Below are 24,963 nucleotides of genomic sequence, written 5' to 3' on the forward strand. Positions count from 1 at the left end.
CTTGTTTTAATCTTTCCTCCTCTTAACGGAAATAGTCTATCCACATCCACTCTGTCTATCCCTTTCATAATCTTAAATACTTCTATCAAATCCCCTCTCAACCTTCTACACTCCAAAGAATAAAGACCTAATCTGTCCAATCTCTCCCCATACTCTAGATGCTTAAACCCAGGTAACATTCTGGTAAACCTTCTCTGCACTCTCTCCACTCTGTTTATATCCTTCCTATAATTAGGCGACCAGAACTGCACACAGAACTCCAAATTAGGCCGCACCAACGTCTTATACAATCTCAACATCACCTCCAAACTCCTATATTCCATGCAATGATTGATAAAGGCCAGCATACTAAAAGCCTTCTTCACCACCCTATTCACGTGAGTTTCTACCTTCAGGGAACGATGTACCGTTACTCCTAAATCTTTCTGCTCTTCTGTATTCCTCAATGCTCTCCCATTTACCACGTATGTCCTATTCTGATTCTTCTTACCAAAATGAAGCACCTCACACTTATCAGCATTAAATTTCATCTGCCATTTTTCAGCCCACTTTTCTAAGCAGCCCAAATCCCTCTGCAATCCTTGAAAACCTTCTTCATTATCCACTATTCCACCTATCTTAGTATCGTCTGCATATTTACTAATCCAATTCACCATCCCATCATCTAGATCATTAATGTATATAACGAACAACAATGGGCCCAATACAGATCCTTGAGGCACACCACTGGTCACCAGCCTCCAACCTGACAGACAATTATCCACTACCACTCTCTGGCTTCTCCCTTTCAGCCAATGTTCAATCCATTTGACTATCTTAAAATTTATACCTAAAGACTGCACCTTCCTAACTAACCTTTCATGTGGTACCTTATCGAAGGCCTTACTGAAGTCCATATAGACAACATCCACTGCGCTACCCTCATCCACATTCCTAGTCACCTCTTCAAAAAATTGGTCAAACATGACCTTCCTCCCACAAATCCATGTTGAGTGCTCCTGATCAGACCCTGTCTATCCAGATGTTTATAAGTACTATCTCTAAGAATTTTCTCCATTAATTTACCTACCACAGATGTCAAACTTACAGGCCGATAGTTGCCAGGCTTCCTCCTTGAACCCTTTTTAAATAACGGAACCACATGCGCAATGCGCCAATCCTCCGGCACTATCCCCATATCTAATGACATTTGGAAAATTACCGCCAGAGCCTCTGCTATTTCCTCCTTCACTTCTCTCAATGTCCTGGGGAAGATCCTGTCTGGTCCCGGAGACTTATCCACCTTTATATTCTTCAAAAGCCTTAAAACTACACCTTTTGTAATCTCTATATTCCCCATATTTACCCAATTTGCTTTTTTTATCTCACATCTCCCAATATCCTTCTCCTTAGAGAATACCGAAGAAAAGAAACTGTTCAATATCTCCCCCATTTCTCTAGGCTCCACACACAGTTTTCCGCTCTGATTTTCTAAGGGACCAATTTTGTCTCTAGCTTTCCTCTTACCATTAACATATTTGTAGAACTCTTTTGGATTAGTTTTCACCCTGCTTGCCATAGTTTCCTCGTACCTTCTTTTAGCTTTCCTAATTCCTCTCTTAAGATTCCTCTTACATTCAATGTATCTTTCAAACATCTCCTTAACTCCATGCTTCTTATATCTAATGTACGCCTCCCTTTTTCTTCGAACCAAGTTTCCAATATATGTGAGTAGAAAGAAAAAGATTGAAAACCACTGTTTTAATTGTACCTAATTGACTGGTTATGTGCATGGTTTCATAACTCCAAAGGAAATGGGCCAATGACAATTTTTCTCAAGCAAAATATTGGGTCGAGAGCAGTGATTCTCAACCTTCCCTTCCCACTCACGTACCACCTTAAGCAATCCCATACTAATCAGAGCACTGATGGCATAGGGAATACTTGAATGGTAAAGGAGTGGAAAGAAAAAGGTTGAGAACCACTGGACTAGATGAAAAGCTCGACTGTATGGCTAGCACAGTTAGATAAGCACCCCTTATGTATTCTCATCTATAAAGAGCATCACCATTAATAAATCATGTCAAGATGGACAAAAAAAGTGCAGTTGTGGAGTTTTATGAAAAATGACAATTTTCTTATACTATTGAATATTGGAATAAATATGGACACACCAGAACCAAATACCAGCAACCCCCACATTACAACCATTGAGGTACAGACATTGACCCTTACAGAATTCCTAAAAATTTGGACAAAACACAAAAGTCTGCAGACTCCATGATTGAAGTGAAAACACAACGCTGGAGAAACTCAGCAGATCAAACAGTGTCCTTTATATAACAAAGATTTAAAAAAATTTGGTCCTAAAAATTCGAAACAGGAGATAAAGCTCAATCTCTTCCAACTCTTAGCTGCTGCATGTGCAGGATGACACACACTCCTGTTTGGCTCCGAATCATGGGTCCTCTACCGGCATCACCTACGAGCCGCCAGCGTTGTCTCCGCTCCAGCCTCAACATCCATTGGAGCGCTTTCATCCCTAACGTCGAAGTACTCGAGATGGCAGAGGTCGACAGCATCAAGTCCACGCTGCTGAAGATCCAGCTGCGCTGGGTGGGTCACGTCTCCAGAATGGAGGACCATCGCCTTCCCAAGATCGTGTTATATGGCGAGCTCTCCACTGGCCACCGTGACAGAGGTGCACCAAAGAAAAGGTACAAGGACTGCCTAAAGAAATCTCTTGGTGCCTGCCACATTGACCACCGCCAGTGGGCTGATATCGCCTCCAACCGTGCATTTTGGCGCCTCACAGTTCGGCGGGCAGCAACCTCCTTTGAAGAAGACCGCAGAGCCCACCTCACTGACAAAAGGCAAAGGAGGAAAAACCCAACACCCAACCCCAACCCACCAATTTTCCCCTGCAACCGCTGCAACCGTGTCTGCCTGTCCCGCATCGGACTTGTCAGCCACAAACGAGCCTGCAGCTGACGTGGACTTTTTACCCCCTCCATAAATCTTTGTCCGCGAAGCCAAGCCAAAGAAAAATATAATCACAGCATAGAACATTCTGAGGAACACAATCTTTGTGTTCCCATAACTAGGGGCAGAGGTGGGGGAAAAGAGGTGTTGCCTATATTAGCAAACTTATCATGGTTTTCCTGAAGAGCATTTTTTTAAACAATGTGCAGACAAGCTACTCTACCTCAATGTTCCTTCAACCAAAGACTTAATGTATTTCATATTTCGGCAGAGGCATTTAGACAGGGGTGTGTTCATATTATGAGGCTTAGGATAGGAGAGTTATGTGGCATGTCTGCTTTGAAACTATAGCCCCTTTTCCACTGGCATCCCAGTTAATCAGCTGTGCAGTATCCCAGGTTAGGAAACCGTTTCCACTGGGTCATCCTTAACTGGGACACTAATTACTTTTCCACTGAACACATTCATCCCTGGGGATCAGAATGTTCTACTGGAAACGGGCAATTTTCTGCTGTCCCTTTTCCACTGGTTTTATCAACACACCAGCATACGCAAACACCAGGGATAATGAGTAGGGGTAGAGGCAGTTAATCCCCGGTGTGAAATGACTTTATTTGATGCCAGCATTCAGTCAGTGTTCCTTTTCCACTAGACTCTGTCCCAGTAAATTCCCAGTTAATTCCTGGTACAGGGTGCCAGTGGTAAAGGGGCTCATGTAACATCTTCACAAACAATTTGGAAAATTGAATTTTGCACTAAGAGCTTTAAGATTCTATGTGTAAACAGCACTACGCCAGATGAAACCCAGTTGAAATACATTCCGTTCGCAAGATTAAATTGGAATGTTACTAACACCTCCTTGTTCCTTCATCTGACTTCAAAAAGACTGTCCATGAAACGTCAAAATATATAAAGCTCCCAAAAAGTAGATGTTTCAAAGCTAGTCAATGCTCAGCACAAAGAATTGTTTGACCACTTTCTTATTGAATATAGAATTGACCACTTTCTTATTGAATATAGAATTGTGCACTCTACCATGTGAGGCTTGTTTATCCAATTTGGCTTTAAAATTGAACCTCATTTTAACAAGCCAAACGGGCGCCGTCAGGGGTATTCCCTTCCTCCCAGCACGGGGCTCAGAAGCCCGCGCTGGGAGACCATGTGACGCCCGGGTGATGTCAGTGCCCTCCAGCACAGTTCTCAGCCAGGTCCGGGCTGGGAGTACAAGTACAGTCCAGCAGCCTGCAATAAACTAGTCTGCTCACTGAGCTCAACCCGTCTGGTTGTGTGTGTTCTTTCAGGAGCACTGTAGCTGCTGCTACATGCTTAAATAAAATGGCAGTCCCCAGGATGAAGAGCAGGCCAGTCCCACTCCCAAATTGTTTCCCTATCCCTGCCTAGTAAAGAGTCTTTCCCTTTACCTGTATATTTCTACGAGGCTCTAAAGGCTGTGTACGGCCCCTCACCCCAAGTCCAAAGCCCGCTGCGCAGCTCAGACGGCAAAGTCCTCTTCCATCCTCAACCGATGGTCAGAACACTTCCAATCTCTTTTCAGTGCCAACCGCTCAGTCCAAGATTCCGCCCTGCTCCAGCTCCCTCAACAGCCCCTAAGGCTAGAGTTGGATGAGGTCCCCACCCAGGATGAGACATACAAGGCAATCGAACAACTGAAAAGTGGCAAAGCAGCAGGTATGGATGGAATCCCCCCCAGACGTCTGGAAGGCTGGCGGCAAAACTCTGCATGTCAAACTGCATGAGTTTTTCAAGCTTTGTTGGGACCAAGGAAAACTGCCTCAGGACCTTCGTGATGACACCATCATCACCCTGTACAAAAACAAAGGCGAGAAATCAGACTGCTCAAACTACAGGGGAATCACGCTGCTCTCCACTGCAGGCAAAATCTTCGCTAGGATCCTCCTAAATAGAATAATACCTAGTGTCGCCGAGAATATTCTCCCAGAATCACAGTGCGGCTTTCGCGCAAACAGAGGAACTACTGACATGGTCTTTGCCCTCAGACAGCTCCAAGAAAAGTGCAGAGAACAAAACAAAGGACTCTACATCACCTTTGTTGACCTCACCAAAGCCTTCGACACCGTGAGCAGGAAAGAGCTTTGGCAAATACTAGAGCGCATCGGATGCCCCCCAAAGTTCCTCAACATGGTTATCCAACTGCACGAAAACCAACAAGGTCGGGTCAGATATAGCAATGAGCTCTCTGAACCCTTCTCCATTAACAATGGCGTGAAGCAAGGCTGTGTTCTTGCACCAACCCTCTTTTCAATCTTCTTCAGCATGATGCTGAACCAAGCTATGAAGACGTTAGGGATGAAAGCGCTCCAATGAATGTTGAGGATGCCGGGTATGCGAATTTTCCAGTTGCTGGAGACACTCCAACGAAGACGCTGTTTACATCCGGTACCGCACGGATGGCAGTCTCTTCAATCTGAGGCGCCTGCAAGCTCACACCAAGACACAAGAGAAACTTGTCCGTGAACTACTCTTTGCAGACGATGCCGCTTTAGTTGCCCATTCAGAGCCAGCTCTTCACCGCTTGACGTCCTGTTTTGCGGAAACTGCCAAAATGTTTGGCCTGGAAGTCAGCCTGAAGAAAACTGAGGTCCTCCATCAGCCAGCTCCCCACCATGACTACCAGCCCCCCCACATCTCCATCGGGCACACAAAACTCAAAACGGTCAACCAGTTTACCTATCTCGGCTGCACCATTTCATCAGATGCAAGGATCGACAACGAGATAGACAACAGACTCGCCAAGGCAAATAGCGCCTTTGGAAGACTACACAAAAGAGTCTGGAAAAACAACCAACTGAAAAACCTCACAAAGATAAGCGTATACAGAGCCATTGTCATACCCACACTCCCGTTCGGCTCCGAATCATGGGTCCTCTACCGGCATCACCTACGGCTCCTAGAACGCTTCCACCAGCATTGTCTCCGCTCCATCCTCAACATTCATTGGAGCGACTTCATCCCTAACATCGAAGTACTCGAGATGGCAGAGGCCGACAGCATCGAATCCACGCTGTTGAAGATCCAACTGCGCTGGGTAGGTCACATCTCCAGAATGGAGGACCATCGCCTTCCCAAGATCGTGTTATATGGCGAGCTCTCCACTGGCCATTGTGTCAGAGGTGCACCAAAGAAGAGGTACAAGGACTGCCTAAAGAAATCTCTTGGTGCCTGCCACATTGACCACCACCAGTGGGCTGATATCGCCTCAAACCGTGCATCTTGGCGCCTCACAGTTCGGCGGGCAGCAACCTCCTTTGAAGAAGACCGCAGAGCCCACCTCACTGACAAAAGGCAAAGGAGGAAAAACCCAACACCCAACCCCAACAAACCAATTTTCCCCTGCAACCGTGTCTGCCTGTCCCGCATCGGACTTGTCAGCCACAAACGAGCCTGCAGCTGACGTGGACATTTACTCCCTCCATAAATCTTCGTCCGCGAAGCCAAGCCAAAGAAAAAAAAATAAGTATATGAGTAAGGCTTTATCTGTAAACTTGGGGGAGTGGGGTGTAATTATGATGGTGGAATGGTTAGTGTGGCAGTTAGCGCAATGCTAAATTTTGTAAGTTACAGGAATTAGCTGATTAAAATGAATGTAATATAATTATTAAAATACTGATATTTTTCAAATTACTAACATTTTGGAACTGTCTTTTGTTTTTTTTTTTAAACTGTTTATTCTTAATGCAGGTGTATCAGTTAGGCATTGTCAAAGAGTGTCTCCAGCAACTGGAAAATTCGCATACCCGGCATCCGCAATCTCGTATGTGCCGGATACCGGGAATTTTATTGTAGTCTCAATCATTTTGCACAAAAAATGATGAATTGCCCTCTGATGAAGGCAATTTTTTGTACATAGAGTACAGAAAAACAGAGAAAGGGCAAGGACACAAGTGGCAATCTGTGTGAGGAAGAGGCGAGGTCTTAAATGGATAAAAATAGGGGATTGCACATCTCACAGTGATCGTATGGGTTTCCGCCAGGTCCTCTGGTTTCATCCCACATTCCAAAGACTTCAGCGGTTAGTTGGTTAATTGGTCACATGGGTGTATTTGTCTGAAACAGGTCCATTAGGCTGAAAGGCCAGTTTCTGTGCCACATCTCTACAAGTGAGGTATCAGGTGACATGAAACATAGTTCTCCCTTTTAAAGGTGGTTAACAAGGAATGTTTGGCAATTAGAATCCTACAAGCTTAGTATCAGTGACAGGGAACTTATTGAGAATTTCAGGGATGGCATTAATGTTTACTTGGAAAGGCAGAGACAAATCAAAGAAAGCCAGCACAGCTTTGTCAAGGGGAGATCTTAAAACTTTTGAGGAAGTAGCAAAGAGTATCAAAGTGCAGTAGGTGTGCTTTGCATGGACTTTAGAAATGCTTTGGACATGGTCTCACATGAAAGACTGGTTCAAAATATTAGAGCCTGTGGAATCCAGGGTAAATGGGAGATTAGAACCATAATTGAGTTGGCAATAGGAGAGAAGGGGTTGATTTTGCAATTGATGCTGGAACCAATGCTGCTCAATATGTGGGAATAATTTGGATGTGGATGTGGGAATCCTGAAGAGCAAGTTGTAGATGACTCTGACATTGGTGTAGTTGTTGATAGTGAGAAGGTAGTCTTAGATTAAAGGGTGATATCTATGTGATAGTGAGATGAACTGAGTGTGATAGTACAGATCTATCACCAATGTACATAGTGTATATAGTTACTGTATCTAGACTGTGCTTACAGCGATTGGCTGAGAGCTAAGCCACACCTATTGTTTGGGCCTTAAAGGGTTGTGTCCCTAGCCAGGTCGGATCATTCCGGACTGGTCGGCCACCTGTGAAGAGCTCCGGTCTTTTGCTAATAAAAGCCTTGGTTTGGATCAACAAGTCTTTGGTTCTTTCGACGAGCTCTACACTGAGGAACAGCAGATGGGGTTTAACCCTGATAAATGTGAGATGGTACATTCTTGGGAGTACTAATGGAGCCAGGCCATATACCATGAATGGCAAGGTCCAAGGGGACATTCATCTACAAATATCATTGGTTTAAGCAACAGATTCAAAGAATCAGCGTAGAAGGTTGAGAGGGGATTTGATAGAAGTATTTAAGATTATGAAAGGGATAGACAGAGTGGATGTGGATAGACTATTTCCGTTAAGAGGAGGAAAGATTAAAACAAGAGGACATGAGTTAAGAATTAAGGGGCAGAGGTTTAGAGGTAACATGAGGGGGAACTTCTTTACTCAGAGAGTGGTAGCCGTGTGGAATGATCTTCCAGGAGAAATAGTGGCAGCGGAGTCAATTGTATTATTTAAGAAAAGGTTGGACAGGTATATGGATGAGAAGAAGATGGAGGGTTATGGGCATTGTGCAGGGAGGTGGGACTAGAAAGGGGTGTTTGGTTCGGTGCGGACTAGAAGGGCCTAATGGCCTGTTTCCGTGCTGTAATTGTTATGTTATGTTATATGAAATGGAGTAAACAAAAGTTTGAACAATTTGAAAATAGACTATTCTAAATTATTCACTAAAATGGAGGCAACCTCATTCCCCACAACATTGCCTGCAACTTTTATATAGATACCAATACATTCACAGAGTGCCAATTGCTCATTGATAGAGAAAATCTTAACCCCATTCCATTTGCTCATGTACATGCAATTAAGTAAACCCAAAATTGAAGAAACCATGAATAACATAACTGTATCAGCTCTTCTAATTATTGTTCCTTCCACAATGTTCTGCAAAAAGCTAAGTGTTTAAGAAGGGTGCATCAGTCATATTTGCAAAACTATTGTAATCCTGTGTCCAGATCAAGTTGAACTGTTTCACACATTTTACAATACATCTTTGTCAAAGTGCCTGGTTTCAAATATTCTTGGACTATATTTTACTTTTTCAGCCATTTTAAAAAAAAGCTACTACAGAATGATCTTATCTCCTGTGGTGAATAATAAATGTTGTTCAGTGATTAATGCAAAATTATAAACCCATTTTTTCAAATTTCCTCTATTTCTGAAAATCTGGTTAGATTTCAGTTCTATCAACAAATTTCTGGTATCTAAACAAATGAATATTCTTCAATGATAAGCAATGACAGAGGCCAATGGATTCTCTATCTTGACATTTTAAAGGCCAAATCATGGATTATTCACAACAATAACAACACAGCATTTTTGGCATTTTACTGGGAGACCTGTGACTTTAATGACCAGGAAGTGCAAAATGTAATTGAAAATTCATTTTCTGCTTTCGCACTTGGACTCCTTCCCTGCTGATCTTGGTGCAGTCAGTGACAAATAGGGTGAAAGGTTTCATCAGGACATTGCGACCCTGGAAAAGTGGCATCAGGGCAACTGGAAACCATCAATGCTGGCTGAATATTAATGGACCCTGACATGAGAGGCATCAAATGCTGAGTACAAACAAAAATCAGTAGCAAAATATTTTTATGTCAGTTGAACTAATGCAATGTGTCAGCATCATTATGCAATTAAACATACTAAATTCAATAAAAGTTAATTTAATGTTTCTTCAACTTCGTACATGATACAGAAAATCTGAAATGATCTTGGTATTCAGCTCAAAGTTGTCCATCATAATCCCCAACTTTTTTTTCAAGAAGCAAACCTTATGGGGGAAAAAAATTGTTGTCCAGTTCAACAGAAATGTTTTAATTGCTGTAAATTAAAACTAAATACCAATCTTACCTGGCATGCGAAATAGGGCATTCTGATCAGGACCATCAAATGAGATAGCTCCACACCTCTGAAAGAAAAGCAAAAGTCTGTTCAGTCCCATAATTTTGCTCAATAACTTAGTTGGAATAGCTGAAAGAAAGAAGGAAAACTCTGGTTGTTAGAAAGAGGGAAGCTGCGATAGGAGAAGGCTCTTCAGTATTGGGTTTTGTAGCAATTTTGCTTTTATTGGAATATGCACTACATTTGCCTGTAGATATATATGTATTGGGACAAAACTGATCTTCACAACTAAAGATGAGATTATCACAAAAAAAATTGAAATTTGACTTTTGACTTATTTGTAAGTTGCTGTACATTTGTTTCCATGATCACGAGGAGGTCTATAATCATTCAGCAGGTCAGCAAGGACTAAAAGGAATGTTGCCGCTGATGCAGCCTCTGTCCGACTTGCTAAAGTATTATGGACGCGTGGGAACGAGAGCAGCTAGGTAAGGCAGGCACTGGCTTGGTGGCCAAAGGTCTCTCAGCAGACAGGCACTGCTCACTTCTGGTTCAAGGAGGTCCAATGGCACATGGTCAGCTGGATACAGGGAATCAAGCTTGGCTTAGCAGCTTGGCTTAGCACCCACAGGATCCCTGCTGCAGGACAATGAGTGGGTGTGATGGGTAGCTCATTTAAGTATACGGTGTCACTACATTATGTAGTGGCTACTTCTATGGTGGTCATGACAGCTGAGGCTAACTCATCAGAGTACCTGGCATGATCCTCGACCACCCACCATCTCCAATGGGACTTTCTTTTATTCTCCAAGATGGTGCCAGATGATGGCAAGACTTTGCTAGCCTTTGAAGGCACATTTAAAAAAAAACTTCACTTGATTGCAGCACATGACAATATGTAATTAAGCAAAACAAGAAAGTCTGCTTATGGTGTAATTGTTCTGCAACGAACAAAAATGGTGGAGAAACTCAGCAGGTCACACAGCATCTATGGAAAGTATATAACTAACATTTCAGGCCTGAGCGCTTTGTCAAGGTATGGGCAAAAAGCAAGCCTGCCAGCTTCCATGGATGCTCTGTAACCTGCTGAGTTTCTTCACCACTTTAATGTATTCTATATAATTTAATTGATCTATTTTACTGCAAGCATTTGCATTGTTACCAACCACAGTGGAAATACAACATATCATCACTCCTCTCTTCAAAAAAATGTCCCTTTCATAGTTATCACTCTTAAAAATTATAATTGTCTGCATTAAAACAAGCAGGCCTAGTTCAGAAAAAAAAAAGAATGGATTGATAAATTTTAAAAAAAACCCTGATATGGGCATGAAATAGGACAGGCATATAAACCTGCAGCTAATAAACTTTGGGTAATACAACAAATAGCTTGAATAAATTTTAGGTCATGCAATATAATCAAAATGGATTCAATTTCTTTAAAAGATTAAAAAAAAGGGACCATGCAGTCACACTTGCCTGGGCGATGACCATTTCATTATGGTGAGAGCAAATGATCAAGAATGAAATGATGGGCAAGATAATGATTTTAGATTAACTCTGAAATACAGCTGGAATTTTAAACATTTCACAAGCAAAGTGACCAATGAAATAAAATTCAACAATAGAACAATAAACGTGGCAGTAAAGGAGATAGGATCTAAACAGAGGAACAACAGAACTTGATTTGAAGGATGAATATCAGAGTTGGCAGTCATGATTCCAATACGGAGAAAAATTTTGCTCATTTCCCTGCACTATTGCTAGTGAATTTGTTTTACTGATTTCATAACAATGAAGTCATCACACAGTTAGGAGTCTTCCAAGAATGTTAGCAATGCCATGCAAATCATAAATCTATTCAAGCTGATTAAATATGCATTGTAGCCCACGTTCCTGCACAAACACTTTCAATATTGGTATTCTTGTAATATTCAATTAGGAATGAATTAAATCTAGCTGAAACACATATGCATGATTGGCTTAAGTCGGATATAATCTTTTAAAATTTGGACAGCAAGTCAGAAATACAAAAAGATTTAGTTGCTCATTTTCAGATAATGTTAGGTCTTATTTGGAAAGAAATTTTAAAAAATAAACTATGTAGTGATACAATGCTATTACCAGGAGGAGTCAGAGTGTGTAGCATCTGGGTGTGTTGCATCTTTAGTAGATTCTAGATGGATGCCTTCCCATGAAGTCTGCATGTTCTGTGTGTTCTGTTTTTTAGTGCTGGCTGGTTAGTTAATAAATCTAATTGTTTTAAAAAGAACCCAAGTTGCTTTTTGTAATAAAAGAAACATCACATGATCCTAGGAGTGGAGTAAACAGCCAAGAGTGGAAGAAACAGCCAAGTTCTGTTGTACACAGGAGGGATAGAAGAAAAAAAAAAGCCAGTACGCTTAGTGAGTAACAGTCAGTATCAGCAGAGAAAACATGGAGGGTTTTAAAGTTCTTAATGCTGTAAATTGGACTAGAAATATCAACCATGAGTGGAAGCTGTTTAAGCAAAGGTTAAGGCTTTACTTGCAAGCAATTGGAACCGAATACACAGAAGATTGCAATGCTACTTACTATGGCGGGACCTCAAGCTCCAGAGGTTTTTAAACACATTTGTTTTTGCCAAAGCAGAAGATCAGAACAAATTCAACAAGGTTATCGATATGTTTGATGAACACTTCACCAAAGTAAAATGAACCTTCAAGAGGAAAGTGTTTCGCTCGCATATGCAGGTGCAGGAAGAGAACTTCGATACTTTCTTAAAAGCAGACTTCAAATTAAAAGCAAGAACATGCAATTTTGGACCACTACAAGATTCAATAATCCATAATAAAATTGTGTTTGGGATTATTGATAAGAAAGTCAGAGAGAAGTTGCTGCGAGAGACAGAGCTTACTTTGGCGGGAATTGTGAAATATGCCAAGTCAGTGAACCAGCTCTGCAGCCCTCAAAAAAGTTCAGTAATAGTGTCAAAGCCAGTGAAAATAAAGGCATAGTTGTAGCTAAAGTGCCCGGACACACACACACACACAAACAAAAAAAAAATGAGCTAAAGGAAGCAACAAAAAGATGGAGAGGCGTTTAATTGTAAACGATGCAGCACTAAACATGCACCAAAGCAATGCCCAGCTTATGGAAAAGTCTGTACAAGTGCAAAAAGCACTACACAAAGCAATGTTTTTCTAAAGGGAAACTAAACAGAAGTAAACGTGTACACACTATAGAAGAAACTGCTCTCAGTGATAAACTTTGTGGGCATGGTGGTGCAGGAAATGAACAGTGTCGAGCAGGATAAATGGACTGTGTCATTGCATACAAATGGAACAAATATTTCTTTCAAGTTAGACGCAGAACAAAGGTCAATTTGATCTCTGAGCACGACATCAGGGCAATGAAAATAAAGCCATACATCCATGCATATCCTGTAGAGCTCAAAGCCTACAGTGGACAGAGCATCAACACAAAAGGTACATGCAAACTCAAGGTGAAAATTGGTGTCAAAGCATGTGAAAACAAAACCTAATCATGAGGGAGTATCACATTAACAGAGACAAGGCACAGAACAGTGTAAAGGAAATACTGGATCAATTTTCCAACACCTTCAAGGGGTTTGGTGTTCTATCATTCACCTACAAGATACAGTTAAAAGAGGATGCACGGCCAGTAGTTCATATTCTGAGGCGGGTTCCAGCACCACTAAAATATCAGCTTAATCAGGAACTCAACCAAATGATGGCGCTAAGGGTCATAAAGAAAGCAGAGGAGCCACAGAATGGGTGAATTCAATGGTGTGTGTCAAAAAGAATGGTGACCTGCATGTGGGCAAGGACCCAAAAGACTGGAATGCCAATATAAAGAGGGAACATTATCAGATTCCAACCAGGGATGAAATTACAAGTGAGATAGCCAATGTAAAGTATTTCACTAAATTGCATACATCCCAGGGCTTCTGGCAAATAAAACTGCATCATGACAGCACAAAATACTATACATTTAATACACTGGCTGATATTCCTGTCTGCTGATGCCTTTTGGAATTTCTTCAGCTCTGGAAGGGTTCCACGGGAAAATGGAGCACATCATAGAAGGTAGAAATGGGGTACGCATGCACATGGATGATACGAGCCTATGAGGAGCCACACAAAAACAATGTAAACAAAAGGCTCAAAGTGCTACAATGCATCCAGAAGTATGGATTCAAGTTAAACAGAGCAAAATGTCAATTTGGTGCAAAGAAAATCACCTTTCTGGGAGATAAACTGTCTGGCTCTACACCTGCCTCTGACAAGAGCAAGGTGAAAGCAATTTTAGAGATGCCCAGTCCCACTGACAAAAAAGGCATATTGAGTGTTGGGAATAATTAATTTCATTGGTAAATTCATAGCAACCTTGTGTTCCAAAACAATATACCTAAGGAAGTTGCTACAGGACTAATGTGAATTCAAGTGGACAGACAAGCACGAGGAAGAATGGGGATGACTGAAGACCATTCTAACTTCAGAACCAGTAATTTTGACTTTCTTTGACACATTCAGAAAGATGAAAATATCCACAAATAGTTCAAAAGGTAGAATAGGTGCCGTTCTACTTCAGGCAATAGGAGAAGATTGGAGGAGAGTAGCACACGCATCAAGGATGATGACAACATCTGAATGTCGATATGCACAGATAGAGAAAGAGTGTCTAGGTCTCAGGTTTATGGATTCAAGAAATTCCACAGTTATGTATATGGTCTACCAACATTCATAGCTGAGACAGACTGCAAGCCATTAATAGCAATAATTTAAAAAAAATCTTAGTGAAATGTCGCCGAGAATCCAAAGACTGTTGATGAAGCTACAATGTTAAGACATTGAATTGGTGTACACACAAGGGAAACTTATTGTGTTAGCTCATGTGTTATCCAGGGCAACAATGCAGAGTGAAGCACACAATGAGAGTTCCACAAAGACTAATGTGAATCTGATCACTGAATCCCTTCCCGTATCTGACATGAAATCCAAGCAGATTGCAGCTGAAACAGAAAAAGACAGTTCTATAGAAGGTCGTCAAGAATTTGAATGAAGAATAGCCTAGAGGTGAATGTCAGGTACACTACAACATCAGAGCTGAGCTGAGTATTATCAATGAGCTTCTATTCAGACAGAGCAGAATTGTCATTCCTCAATCATTGTATCAAGAGATGCTGAAAAGGTTGCATGACGAGCATCTTGGAATGGAAAAGTGTAAAAGGGCTAAAACTGCTGTTTATTGGCCAGAAATAAATGCTAGCATTGACAGGATGGTTTCAAGCTGTTTGAAACCCCTCACAAAGCAGACAAAGGAACCCATGATAATAACTGACATACCAGCAGAATCATGGCACTGATCTGTTCCACATGGTTGGAAAGAATTACTTGCTGGTTATTGATTATCTATTAAACTATCTGGAGATTGCACTGCTTCCTAGCATGTCTGCTACTTGTGTGATCTAATATATGAAATTGATCTTTACAAGACACAGAATTCCTCAAATTGACTAAGTGACAATGGATCATGCTACAGTTGTAAAGAATTCCATAACTTTGCAGAAGAGTATGATTTTTGACTTGCGACTTCAAGCCCTCTACATACACAGTCAATCAGCAAAGCAAAGAAAGGAGTTTACATAGTTAAACAGTTGCTCAAGTACTAAACAGTGGCTCAGATCCATATCTAGCTCTATTGAGTTAGAGAACCTCACCATTTGAACATGGCATGTCACTCGCTGACCTTCTGATGGGACATAGACTACACACCACACTTCCCTACACTGCAGAGCCAAACAAGAACTGAGATGTCAAACAAAAACAAAAGCATCTGCAAGGGAGACAAAGAACAAACTATGACAAGACAGCGAGAAGCTTAGGGCCACTGACACAAAATGACACAGTGAAACTCAGAGATTCCAAGACTTGGGACAAAAAGGCTACTGTTTTGGGAGAAGCAAATCTAGGACCTATACTGTCAAAATAGAGGAGGGTCAAAAAAAACTGAGGAGGAATCAAAGGAGCCTGCTGAAAATGCCAGAGATACGACAGGAACAGATAAATGCAGAGGATCCAGCCTGCACAAAAACAGAGGTAACAACACCCGTGCTAGACAGTAGTGGACCAGCAGAGCTGACACAAGCAGCTGTAAAGAAGATCCAAACGAGTTGTCATAGCATCTGAAAGACTGAACCTACAAAAGAAAAATTTGTTCTGCTGATGTTCATGTTATGTTCAGGTTGAACTTAAATTGAAAGAATACTGCATTAACTTATCATGTTTAATTAAACATCTCAAGGAAAGGTGATGTTGTGATAGAGTGCTACCCCCATCTTTTGCTTCACATTATCAAGCCAGTTTGGCCACTTTGCCAGTATGATGTATATTCAGGTGCCTAAAAAAAAAAGGAATATCATCTTTTGCCTTCCCTGGATGTCGCCTGACCTGCTAAGTTCCACCAGCATTTTGTGTGATTCTCCAGTTTTTTTAGCAGCTGCAGTCTCTCCCGTTTACCAAAATCAATACTCTATACTGACCAGGATGACAAAGGAAGAGGTTCAAAGATGGGCTCCAACTCTCTTTGAAGTGCAACAGCCCTACTGATTCAAGGGAAATTCCAGCCCACGATGACTCAAAATGGATGAGTAGCATCAGAGCCCTGCATCAGAAGCTTAGCGGCCCTGCATAAATGGTGCAAAGTGTGCACCACTGCAAAAACTACCTACCTAACCCATCGGCCCCATTTGTAGAAAAAGTCTCTGGTTCTCAGTGTTATTAGCAATCTCAAATCCCACAAAAATCAGAGTACCAGTCCTCCCCAATCCCAAGGGACTACTTAAGATAAAAAGATAGAAAAAAAAACTACCCAAAACAGTGTAGTTTAATTTACCTACAAATTCAATTGTTTATGGTCACCTGTCACAACATAGCAAAAAGCTGTTTTGCTAGCTATCCAAGCAAGTCAGCCAATAATCAAGTACAGCAGACAGGGCAGCAATGAATCAAAAATACAGGATAGTATTCAGCAAGTCTATAGCATTACTAAGACTAACTGCAGCAAAGTAGAGTTAAACAGTGTAGAGGGATCATTCTTTACTAGAGGTCCAAGATGGAGGAAGAAAATAGGCCGTATAAAGTCAACATTTGTTCTGCCACTTGACTTTTTTTTAAAAACTAAATTTAAAAACTTGAAAATAAAAATTAACATTGTTTTATGCAGCTCTCGGCCATAGGCACAGAAGGGAAAACAGAACAATCTGTCTTTTTGGGTAAACATTAATATATTTGCATCAATTTTCAGGTTATAGTGTAGCAACCCAGGCATAGAGATGCGGACCAGCCCACAAAAAGGCCGACAATTGCGCAGACCTGGGGGTGACACCAGCCGTCAACCAAGGTGACCTCCCACACGGCAAAAAGATGGGGAACTCTGGCAGGAATGCCAGCCAATCCCAGACCAGCACTTCAATGACACAGAGCCCTGATGTCAGTGCCTGGGGCCCATATAAGTGCGATGGCCAGAGCAATAAACCAATCTCGATTCCAAGGCTTTGGTGTGCGTGTCGTTCTTCTCCATGCTCACATCGAGCAAATGCTACAATAGGATGTATTGTATATTTTGATTCCTGTATCAACTGTATCCAAGCTTAGGAAGTGATTAAAGTCAGATGGTCAACAAAATCAGTGTTCAACTTGATACCAATTCCTGTAAGGGTCTTCAAAGTTTAATTGAAGCAAAATTCTAACAAATTACAGTTGCATTCTGTATCAGTCACACCTCTCTTCAGTTTAAAAAATGCATTGTCGTATGAAAACAAAACACTAGACAAAATCATTGAAATTATTCACGACTCAGGCTTCTGTAATGACATTACAATAACTGTTTAGATGGCATTATTTAATAATATGTATTAATAATTCATACTTTTCTCTAGTGCTCTAAGTGAGTTTGCTCTCGTCAAAAAGAAACATTACAACGCTTTTGTTAAATGACAATAAAATACTTATTCTAAGGTTTTGCATTTCTACAAGTTTATATAGTTCAAACATTTAATTAAAAGACATTTATTTGTGAAATCATACCAATTTATATAACAGTGTAAAGCATGCAGCATTCACAGCAAACTCTTAGAGTCCCAGAAATAAGAAAACTTGTTATCTCTATACAGTCTATCACACCTCAGTCCAATAATCACTCATTTCTACACCACTACAAAAGCATCTTTAAAAAAATCTTCAAGATAATTTTCATTATGCAATCATTTTCAGCCTTGACACATCTTGACAATGAATAGAATGCAAGGCAGACAGAATACTTTTGCACCTATTTGAATTAGAAGGGCAATGCAGAATATTTGCTGAAACAAACATTTGTTAAAATTTAAATTTTTAAATTTAAAATTGAGACATACAGCATGGTAACAAACCCTTTTGGCCAACAAGCCCGTGCCGCCCAATACAGCCATTGATGTACAACCTTGGTATTTTTTTTGAAGGGTGGGAGCAAACTGGCCACTGGTGCTGTAACAACATTGTGCTAACCACTGCCCTAACCATGCCACCCACTTCGCTGCAATACTTCATTTAGCATGGTTTTATGCATGACCACAAAAGACAATGCAGAAAGAATTCAGCAAACCAAGCAGCATCTATGGCAGCTAAAGGAACAAATTAAGACCCTGATTCAACCAGAGAGGAAAGACTGCCAGCATGCAGCAGGATAAAAATGAATGGCAGAATAGAATTTGGTGGGTGATAGATGGAACTAGATGGGGAGGGGACATTGGGCAAGTAGAACTGGGGGGGGGGGGCGCAGGGACAAAATAAAGGCTGGAACTAGATGAGAAGGGGATGATGGACAGATGCTAGGGGGCTCAGAAAAGTGAACAAAAGAGGGAAGTAAACTAAGTATGTGTAGAATGCCTGAGGTGCTTGTAACCTGAAATTGTCAATATTGAAACAGAACAAAATATTGTTCTTTCAATTTGTGTTTAGCCTCATTATAGAAATGCTAAAGGCCAAGAGTACCATAGACAGGTCAGCATGGTAGCATGAAGAAGAGTTAAAATGACATGAAACTGGAACCTCGCGATGGCTATTGCAGACTGAGTGTAAGTGCTCTATAAATCTGTCACCTGATCTGTGCTTGGCTTCACCAATGTGAAGGCCACATTGTGAGCATAGAATGTATTAGACCAGGTTGGATGAGGTGCCCATGAAACACTTGAAAAGGCTGTCCCTGAGAGAGGTGACAGCAAAGGTGAAGAAATAGCTGCTACACCTCAGAAGGTGTAGAAAAAGAGAAAAAGGTGTGACTTATGGCAAGATCATATTAGAGCTGGTAAAATAAATGGTAGAGGAATCTAGTATGTTGGAAGTGAAAGCTCATTAGGCAAGAGGCCAAAGGAACTCTATTTCTGATATTTGACTTTGTAGCTTTAATGATATAGTAAAGTAGAAGACCCTCCCAGCCCATTAAACCCATGGTGCCCAATTATACATACCAATTAACCTACCAACCCCAGACATTTGAAAGTGGGAGGAAACCAGAGCACTCAGAGATAACCAACGTAGGTCAGAGGGAGAACATACAAATTCCTTACAAGCAAAGTCAGATTCCATCTGGGGATGAGGGATAAAAGCCAACATGCACTCAAGAAATAAGACAAGGCTATTCAGCCCATCTTATTTGCCACAACTCATTTTCTGAAAATTTCTGCAAGTTATTATGATAGGATTAATCAACATCTTCAACCTTTCAAAAACCTCATTGTAAAACATAATCAAGCATACACAATGCCAGAGGAGCCCTAAAAATATTTGGCCAATATTCAAATTTTCCTTCTCTAAACAAGTGCAAGCCTAATTACCTATTGAAGATGAGAAAATCTGCAGATGCTACACCCCAAATTCACTCAATCTCTAGCAACTCTACCCTTTCTTAATCTCTCAGTTTACATCTTGGGAGAAAAGCCATCTACAGACATCTTTTATAAATTCACCAACTCTCACAGTTGCCCTGACTATGCCTCTTTCCACCCCATCTCCTGTAAAGATTCCATTCCTTTCTCTCATTTCCTCAATCTCTGCTGTATCTGCTCCCAAGGCAAGACCTTCCATTCCAGGGTATTAGATATATCATTCAAATTTTTTTTAAAAACGTCACTTCCCTTCTATTGCCATTAACTCAGCCCTCATCTCCTCCATTTCCTGTACATCTGCCTGGCCCCTTCCATTCATCCTTACCTACCACCCCACTAGCCACCACCACATCCAACATATTATTCTCTGCAATTTACATCACCAAAACTGGATCCCACCACATCCTCTTTCTGTAGGGATCACTCCATTTGGGACTCCACTGGAAGGTTAGCAACTTCATGGATTTCATCTCACTTGATAAATCAGAAGTATGCCTCTACACTTTGAAGAGACCTTTTAAAGACACCTTGGGCAAGGTACAATAAAAGACTTTGGCTTGGCTTCGCGGACCAAGATTTATGGAGGGGTATCTCCACGTCTGCTGCAGGCTCGTTGGTGACTGACAAGTCCGATGCGGGACAGGCAGACACGGTTGCAAGGGAAAAATGGTTGGTTGGGGTTGGGTGTTGGGTTTTTCCTCCTTTGTCTTTTCTCAGTGAGGTGGGCTCTGCGGTCTTCTTCAAAGGAGGTGGCTGCCCGCCGAACTGTGAGGTGCCAAGATGCACAGTTGGAGGCGCTATCAGCCCACTGGCGGTGGTCAATGTGGCCGGCACCAAGAGCTTTCTTTAAGCAGTCCTGACTATGTAATACCAAACCACATTAATTTCCACGTGAATTTTGTTAAAGTAGTTAAAAATATGATTATGTACAGAGCATTTGAAAATTATGCATTTGAGGACAGGTATGAAACTTTTGCTGAAACAGATTCAAAACACCAATCAAAGCATTAGAATGCTGGATTTTTGCTCAGAATTGTTTATTCAAGAGGTAACCTCATCAGCAAAGTACAAAATGCACATGCCTTCAGGCGACTTTTGTTATCATTCTTTCTCCACTGCCAAAGGCTTGGCATGGATAACCAGCTATGTGGTTCCTGTTCATTTTACCCTACAGATTTTGTCAATCTTAATAATGTGAGACTAACATTAGTCCACACTCATCAATTGTCACCAACTCCCAATCCAAATATTTTGATGAGGTTAGCACAACCGATCTGTAAGGAGTGTTTGTACTTTCTCCCCATAACTGCACGGGGTTCCTCCAGTTAACTCCCACACTCCAATAGGATGGAGTTTGTAGGTTAGTTTATGTTACCACGCTGTATCTCTAAATAAAAAATAAGGAGGAGACAAATGTTTGAGTGCTGATATTCAACTGCAGCTTGTGGTTATGAAAGGATATTTTTAAATCACCATACAACTTTCTTTCTCATGTCTCTATGGGTATAGATATCAGCTCAATGTTTCCTGTCACTAGTCAGAAATGTTGTGCTATGCTGTCTGCTTCTTTATATGGGGAAAGAGCTGAAAGCATTTGAATAAGGAACACTGCTTCATTTTGTTGGATCCATTGGTATAAAGCCAGTTACTTTCTTAACATATGCAAGTCTCATTTGGTAGGTGCACCTAAATTTACAGACATGGATCCCAAACCAAGCTTGTGTTACGGACACATCCAGTCTGATTGCAAGGTCCTCCTTCTCCAATCAAAGAGTACCACTGGAATTCAAACACAATACATTGCGACAATGAGTGAAGAACTGACCTGCGGACAGCAATTCTCAAGGTGCTCAAGTTGAAATGCAAGGAAACATACTACAAATTGTGAGACTTGTATTTATTTATGAAGCAGGAAAGAAGCAAGACGAGATTATCTAAACAAAATTTAAAAAACACACATTTGAACAGCCATATTAGAGACCAGCTCATGCAAGCAGCACAGCCCAGTGATGTGGTGGAGTTGGACTTCAAAAGAAACAATTAATTTAATAGAAGGAAGTACAAAATATTTTAACAAAAAAAAAGCCTAGGCTCTGTAAATAGTGTTGACAAAACTACTGCAAACATTTAAGATTTTTTTTGACAACAAACAAGGCAAGCTATTCATGAGAATCTTCAGTTTGCATTAGAGTTTCTAGGCTTAAGATTTTAATGAAAAAAAATTGAAATATATAAAGAACATTCAGTCAAGAAAATAGCTCCACTACTATTAGAAACTTCACATAGTTCTGTAAACACACTTTAAAGGCATCTATTCATAAGCATGGAAATTACTGCTAAAAGGTAAACCCTGCTTTGAGGGGTATGGCAGTGAAAATTGAGTGGAGTGTTTAATCCCACTAGCTCTCCCAGTGAAATTGCGAAATGATCATCTATCTCCATGATACTTTTCAGCAATACAATGTTTCATGATACAATGGCAAAAAACTCCCCAAAAAATTGAAAGGCAAACATTTGGCTTATCTACATTTGCTTGACCATTCCAAAATTGCAACAATACTCCCCAAACAAAATTCATAGCACTCATTCTTCATTAGCAAGCATGATAAATGTAAATACTTACAGAGCCCCAAGAGTGTGCTCGCCAAGCCATGAACATAGAAGGAAAATTATAACCAGCAGAACAATTTCTTTTCAGGCTCATGACAAGACTATACTTGTATTGAACACAAAAAAAAACCATTGGACAAAAATTAAGTATCCAAATCAGGGTACTTAAATGAAAATTTAAGTTCATGGTTAATACCATGGAAAAGAGGTTTACCACTGAGATGGTAAAGAACTAAAGAAAGTGATCAATCACAAATCGAAACCAGTTTAATTTTGCCACCTTTTCTTATCTAAAGATAAGAAAAATGCTAATGAGATTATATTTATTGCCCATATAAATAGTAGCAAATGTGAGGCTGTTTCTTGGACTGACTGGCCATCTACTTCAAAGTCAACTGTGCTGTATTAACTAGTCATATGTTGGTCAACTCAATAGTGGAGAACTAGAGATGGTGGAATCAAGAATAAAAAGAAAAACAAAGTTCTGGAAGAATTCAATGACCCAATGACCCAAGCAGATCAATGGAGTAGTGGCATAGCTGAAAGGGGGGTGGGGTGGGGGAGAATGGAAATGCAGGTGGAGTTACTGCTCACCTGGGCACATTCATAACATAACATAACAATTACAGCACGGAAACAGGCCATTAGGCCCTTCTAGTCCGCACCGAACCAAACACCCCTCTCTAGTCCCACCTCCCTGCACAATGCCCATAACCCTCCATCTTCTTCTCATCCATATACCTGTCCAACCTTTTCTTAAATAATACAATTGACTCCGCCGCCACTATTTCTCCCGGAAGCTCATTCCACACGGCTACCACTCTCTGAGTAAAGAAGTTCCCCCTCATGTTACCTCTAAACCTCTGCCCCTTAATTCTTAACTCATGTCCTCTTGTTTTAATCTTTCCTCCTCTTAACGGAAATAGTCTATCCACATCCACTCTGTCTATCCCTTTCATAATCTTAAATACTTCTATCAAATCCCCTCTCAATCTTCTACGCTCCAAAGAATAAAGACCTAATCTGTCCAATCTCTCCGAGCTGTGTGCTTGTGGGACTCCGGTGATGTGCTTGCACTGGTGGCCAGCTGGCACATCGCAGGACTCCTGTGGTTTGCTTGTACTAGTGACCCAACAGTGCGTCGCAGGGGGCTGTACAGTGATCACACAGTTCAGGGGAGGCACCACGTTTGGGGAATGTGCTCAGGGGGAGTGGTCTGGCTGCTGGCATCTGGGGAGGAATAGCTCTGAAGGTATTTATTTCTCCTTGGCTTTCAAAATTATAATAAGTTAATGATAAAAGGTGCAAGTGCAATAAAAAAAATACCATTGGAAAAGTGGGCAGAACATCAAATTTATAGGCTATCCGCGAATTATGTTTGTTTACAAGCCAAAATAGTTCGGCACAAGTTAAGGTTTATTTTATACTTTGAACTACATTATTTTAGGTAACTAACCTTTTGTGCACACATTAATTTCCTTTGTGCATTGGTCGCAAGGCATGTGTGCACGCGCACACGCACACAGAGCAGTGGTTGTGGCGCTTTAAAAAAAAATGTGCTCACTCCCCTTAATGTTAGAACCTGGCTACGCCCCATTTTGTATCAAGACCCTATTTCAGACCTGAGAAAGACGAGCAAAGACAGGTATATCAAGAGGAGGCTCCATCAACTTCCTTCCTTCAGCACCATCTCCCTTCTCCTGGTTCCATCTGCCTTTTTCTATTTTCTTCCCCCTTTTGTTTTCTTTCCTCCTATCATTCTCAGGCTTCCATCTCCACCTTCACCTTTCCTCCCTCCTTCTGGCTCTATCAGTCAAGCTTCACCCCTCCTTTGCCCCGCTATCATCTGCTCACACCTCCCTCCCCTTCAATTACTCCTTCTTAGTCCTGAAGCAGGGCCTCAAACAGAAAATATCAATTATTTACTTTCCTTCATAGATGCTGCATGACCGAGTTCTTGCAGCAGTTTATGTTTTGCTCATAAGAACCAGAGAATATTGGTAACATTCAACTAATTTTTTTTCAATTTAAAAATTTTATTTGCTGCACAATAGAAGCCAAATTCCAGCCATTTAAACCCATGATGCCCTCGTCTAGTCTGTGATGAACTATTATTCTGTTAAATGTCAGAATTAAGCCCTCATTCACCATTTCAGCTGGCAGTCTCAACACTGTGTGAAGAAGTTTCCCCCTAATGTTCACTCTCTTGTTGGAATCACTGTTAGGTGAGTAAAACCATTAACATATACAATTTAGTAGAAATAATTATTTTCATTAGCTCCTTTGAATGCAATTTAATGCCATCATGTGATACCCACAACTCGTGCCCTGTGGCCTTACTCATTTCAGTTTTAATTAATGGTGGGATATGAAAACAATCATTAAAGTGCCCTTCTACTAATGTAAACATTACAACTAAACTTATTATACATATCGTGGATCAGCCATTCTCAACAGGGGCCCCACGACCCCCTGGGGGCCACAGCACATTTAAAAGCCTTGTTTTGTTTTTGGTCACATGACAATTCTTTTTATAATGTAGTCAGTAGGATAGAAGTACAGAAGAAACCACAACTGACTGCTTCACAGGGAAAGGGGCCCACAAACTTTAAGCAGAGTCCAGAGAGGACTATATCCAAAAAATGTTGCTAACGGCTATATTTGAGACATCCAACTGCATTTATAAACCAATGAGACCATGCCTTTAATTTATGACAGCTATGATTGCTGCATCCTTGCCAGATG

At 41.0% G+C, this 24,963-nt stretch overlaps 1 protein-coding gene across 9 annotated transcripts in view; it reads right to left on the reverse strand.

Moving 5' to 3' along the window:
- The window catches only part of LOC138736964 (3',5'-cyclic-AMP phosphodiesterase 7B-like), a 214,496-nt gene that overhangs the window by 165,880 nt on the left and 23,653 nt on the right, over positions 1-24,963 (reverse strand). For all 9 annotated transcript variants that reach the window (XM_069887248.1, XM_069887247.1, XM_069887245.1 and 6 more), the window contains exon 2: positions 9,690-9,747. In XM_069887248.1, coding sequence (XP_069743349.1) covers positions 9,690-9,696 — 7 coding nt within the window. In that variant the 5' untranslated portion in view covers positions 9,697-9,747. The remainder of the gene's footprint in view (positions 1-9,689; positions 9,748-24,963) is intronic.

This window comes from Narcine bancroftii, chromosome 6, assembly GCF_036971445.1.
Source record: "Narcine bancroftii isolate sNarBan1 chromosome 6, sNarBan1.hap1, whole genome shotgun sequence".
In the NCBI taxonomy this organism is placed as follows: Eukaryota; Metazoa; Chordata; class Chondrichthyes; order Torpediniformes; family Narcinidae; genus Narcine; species Narcine bancroftii.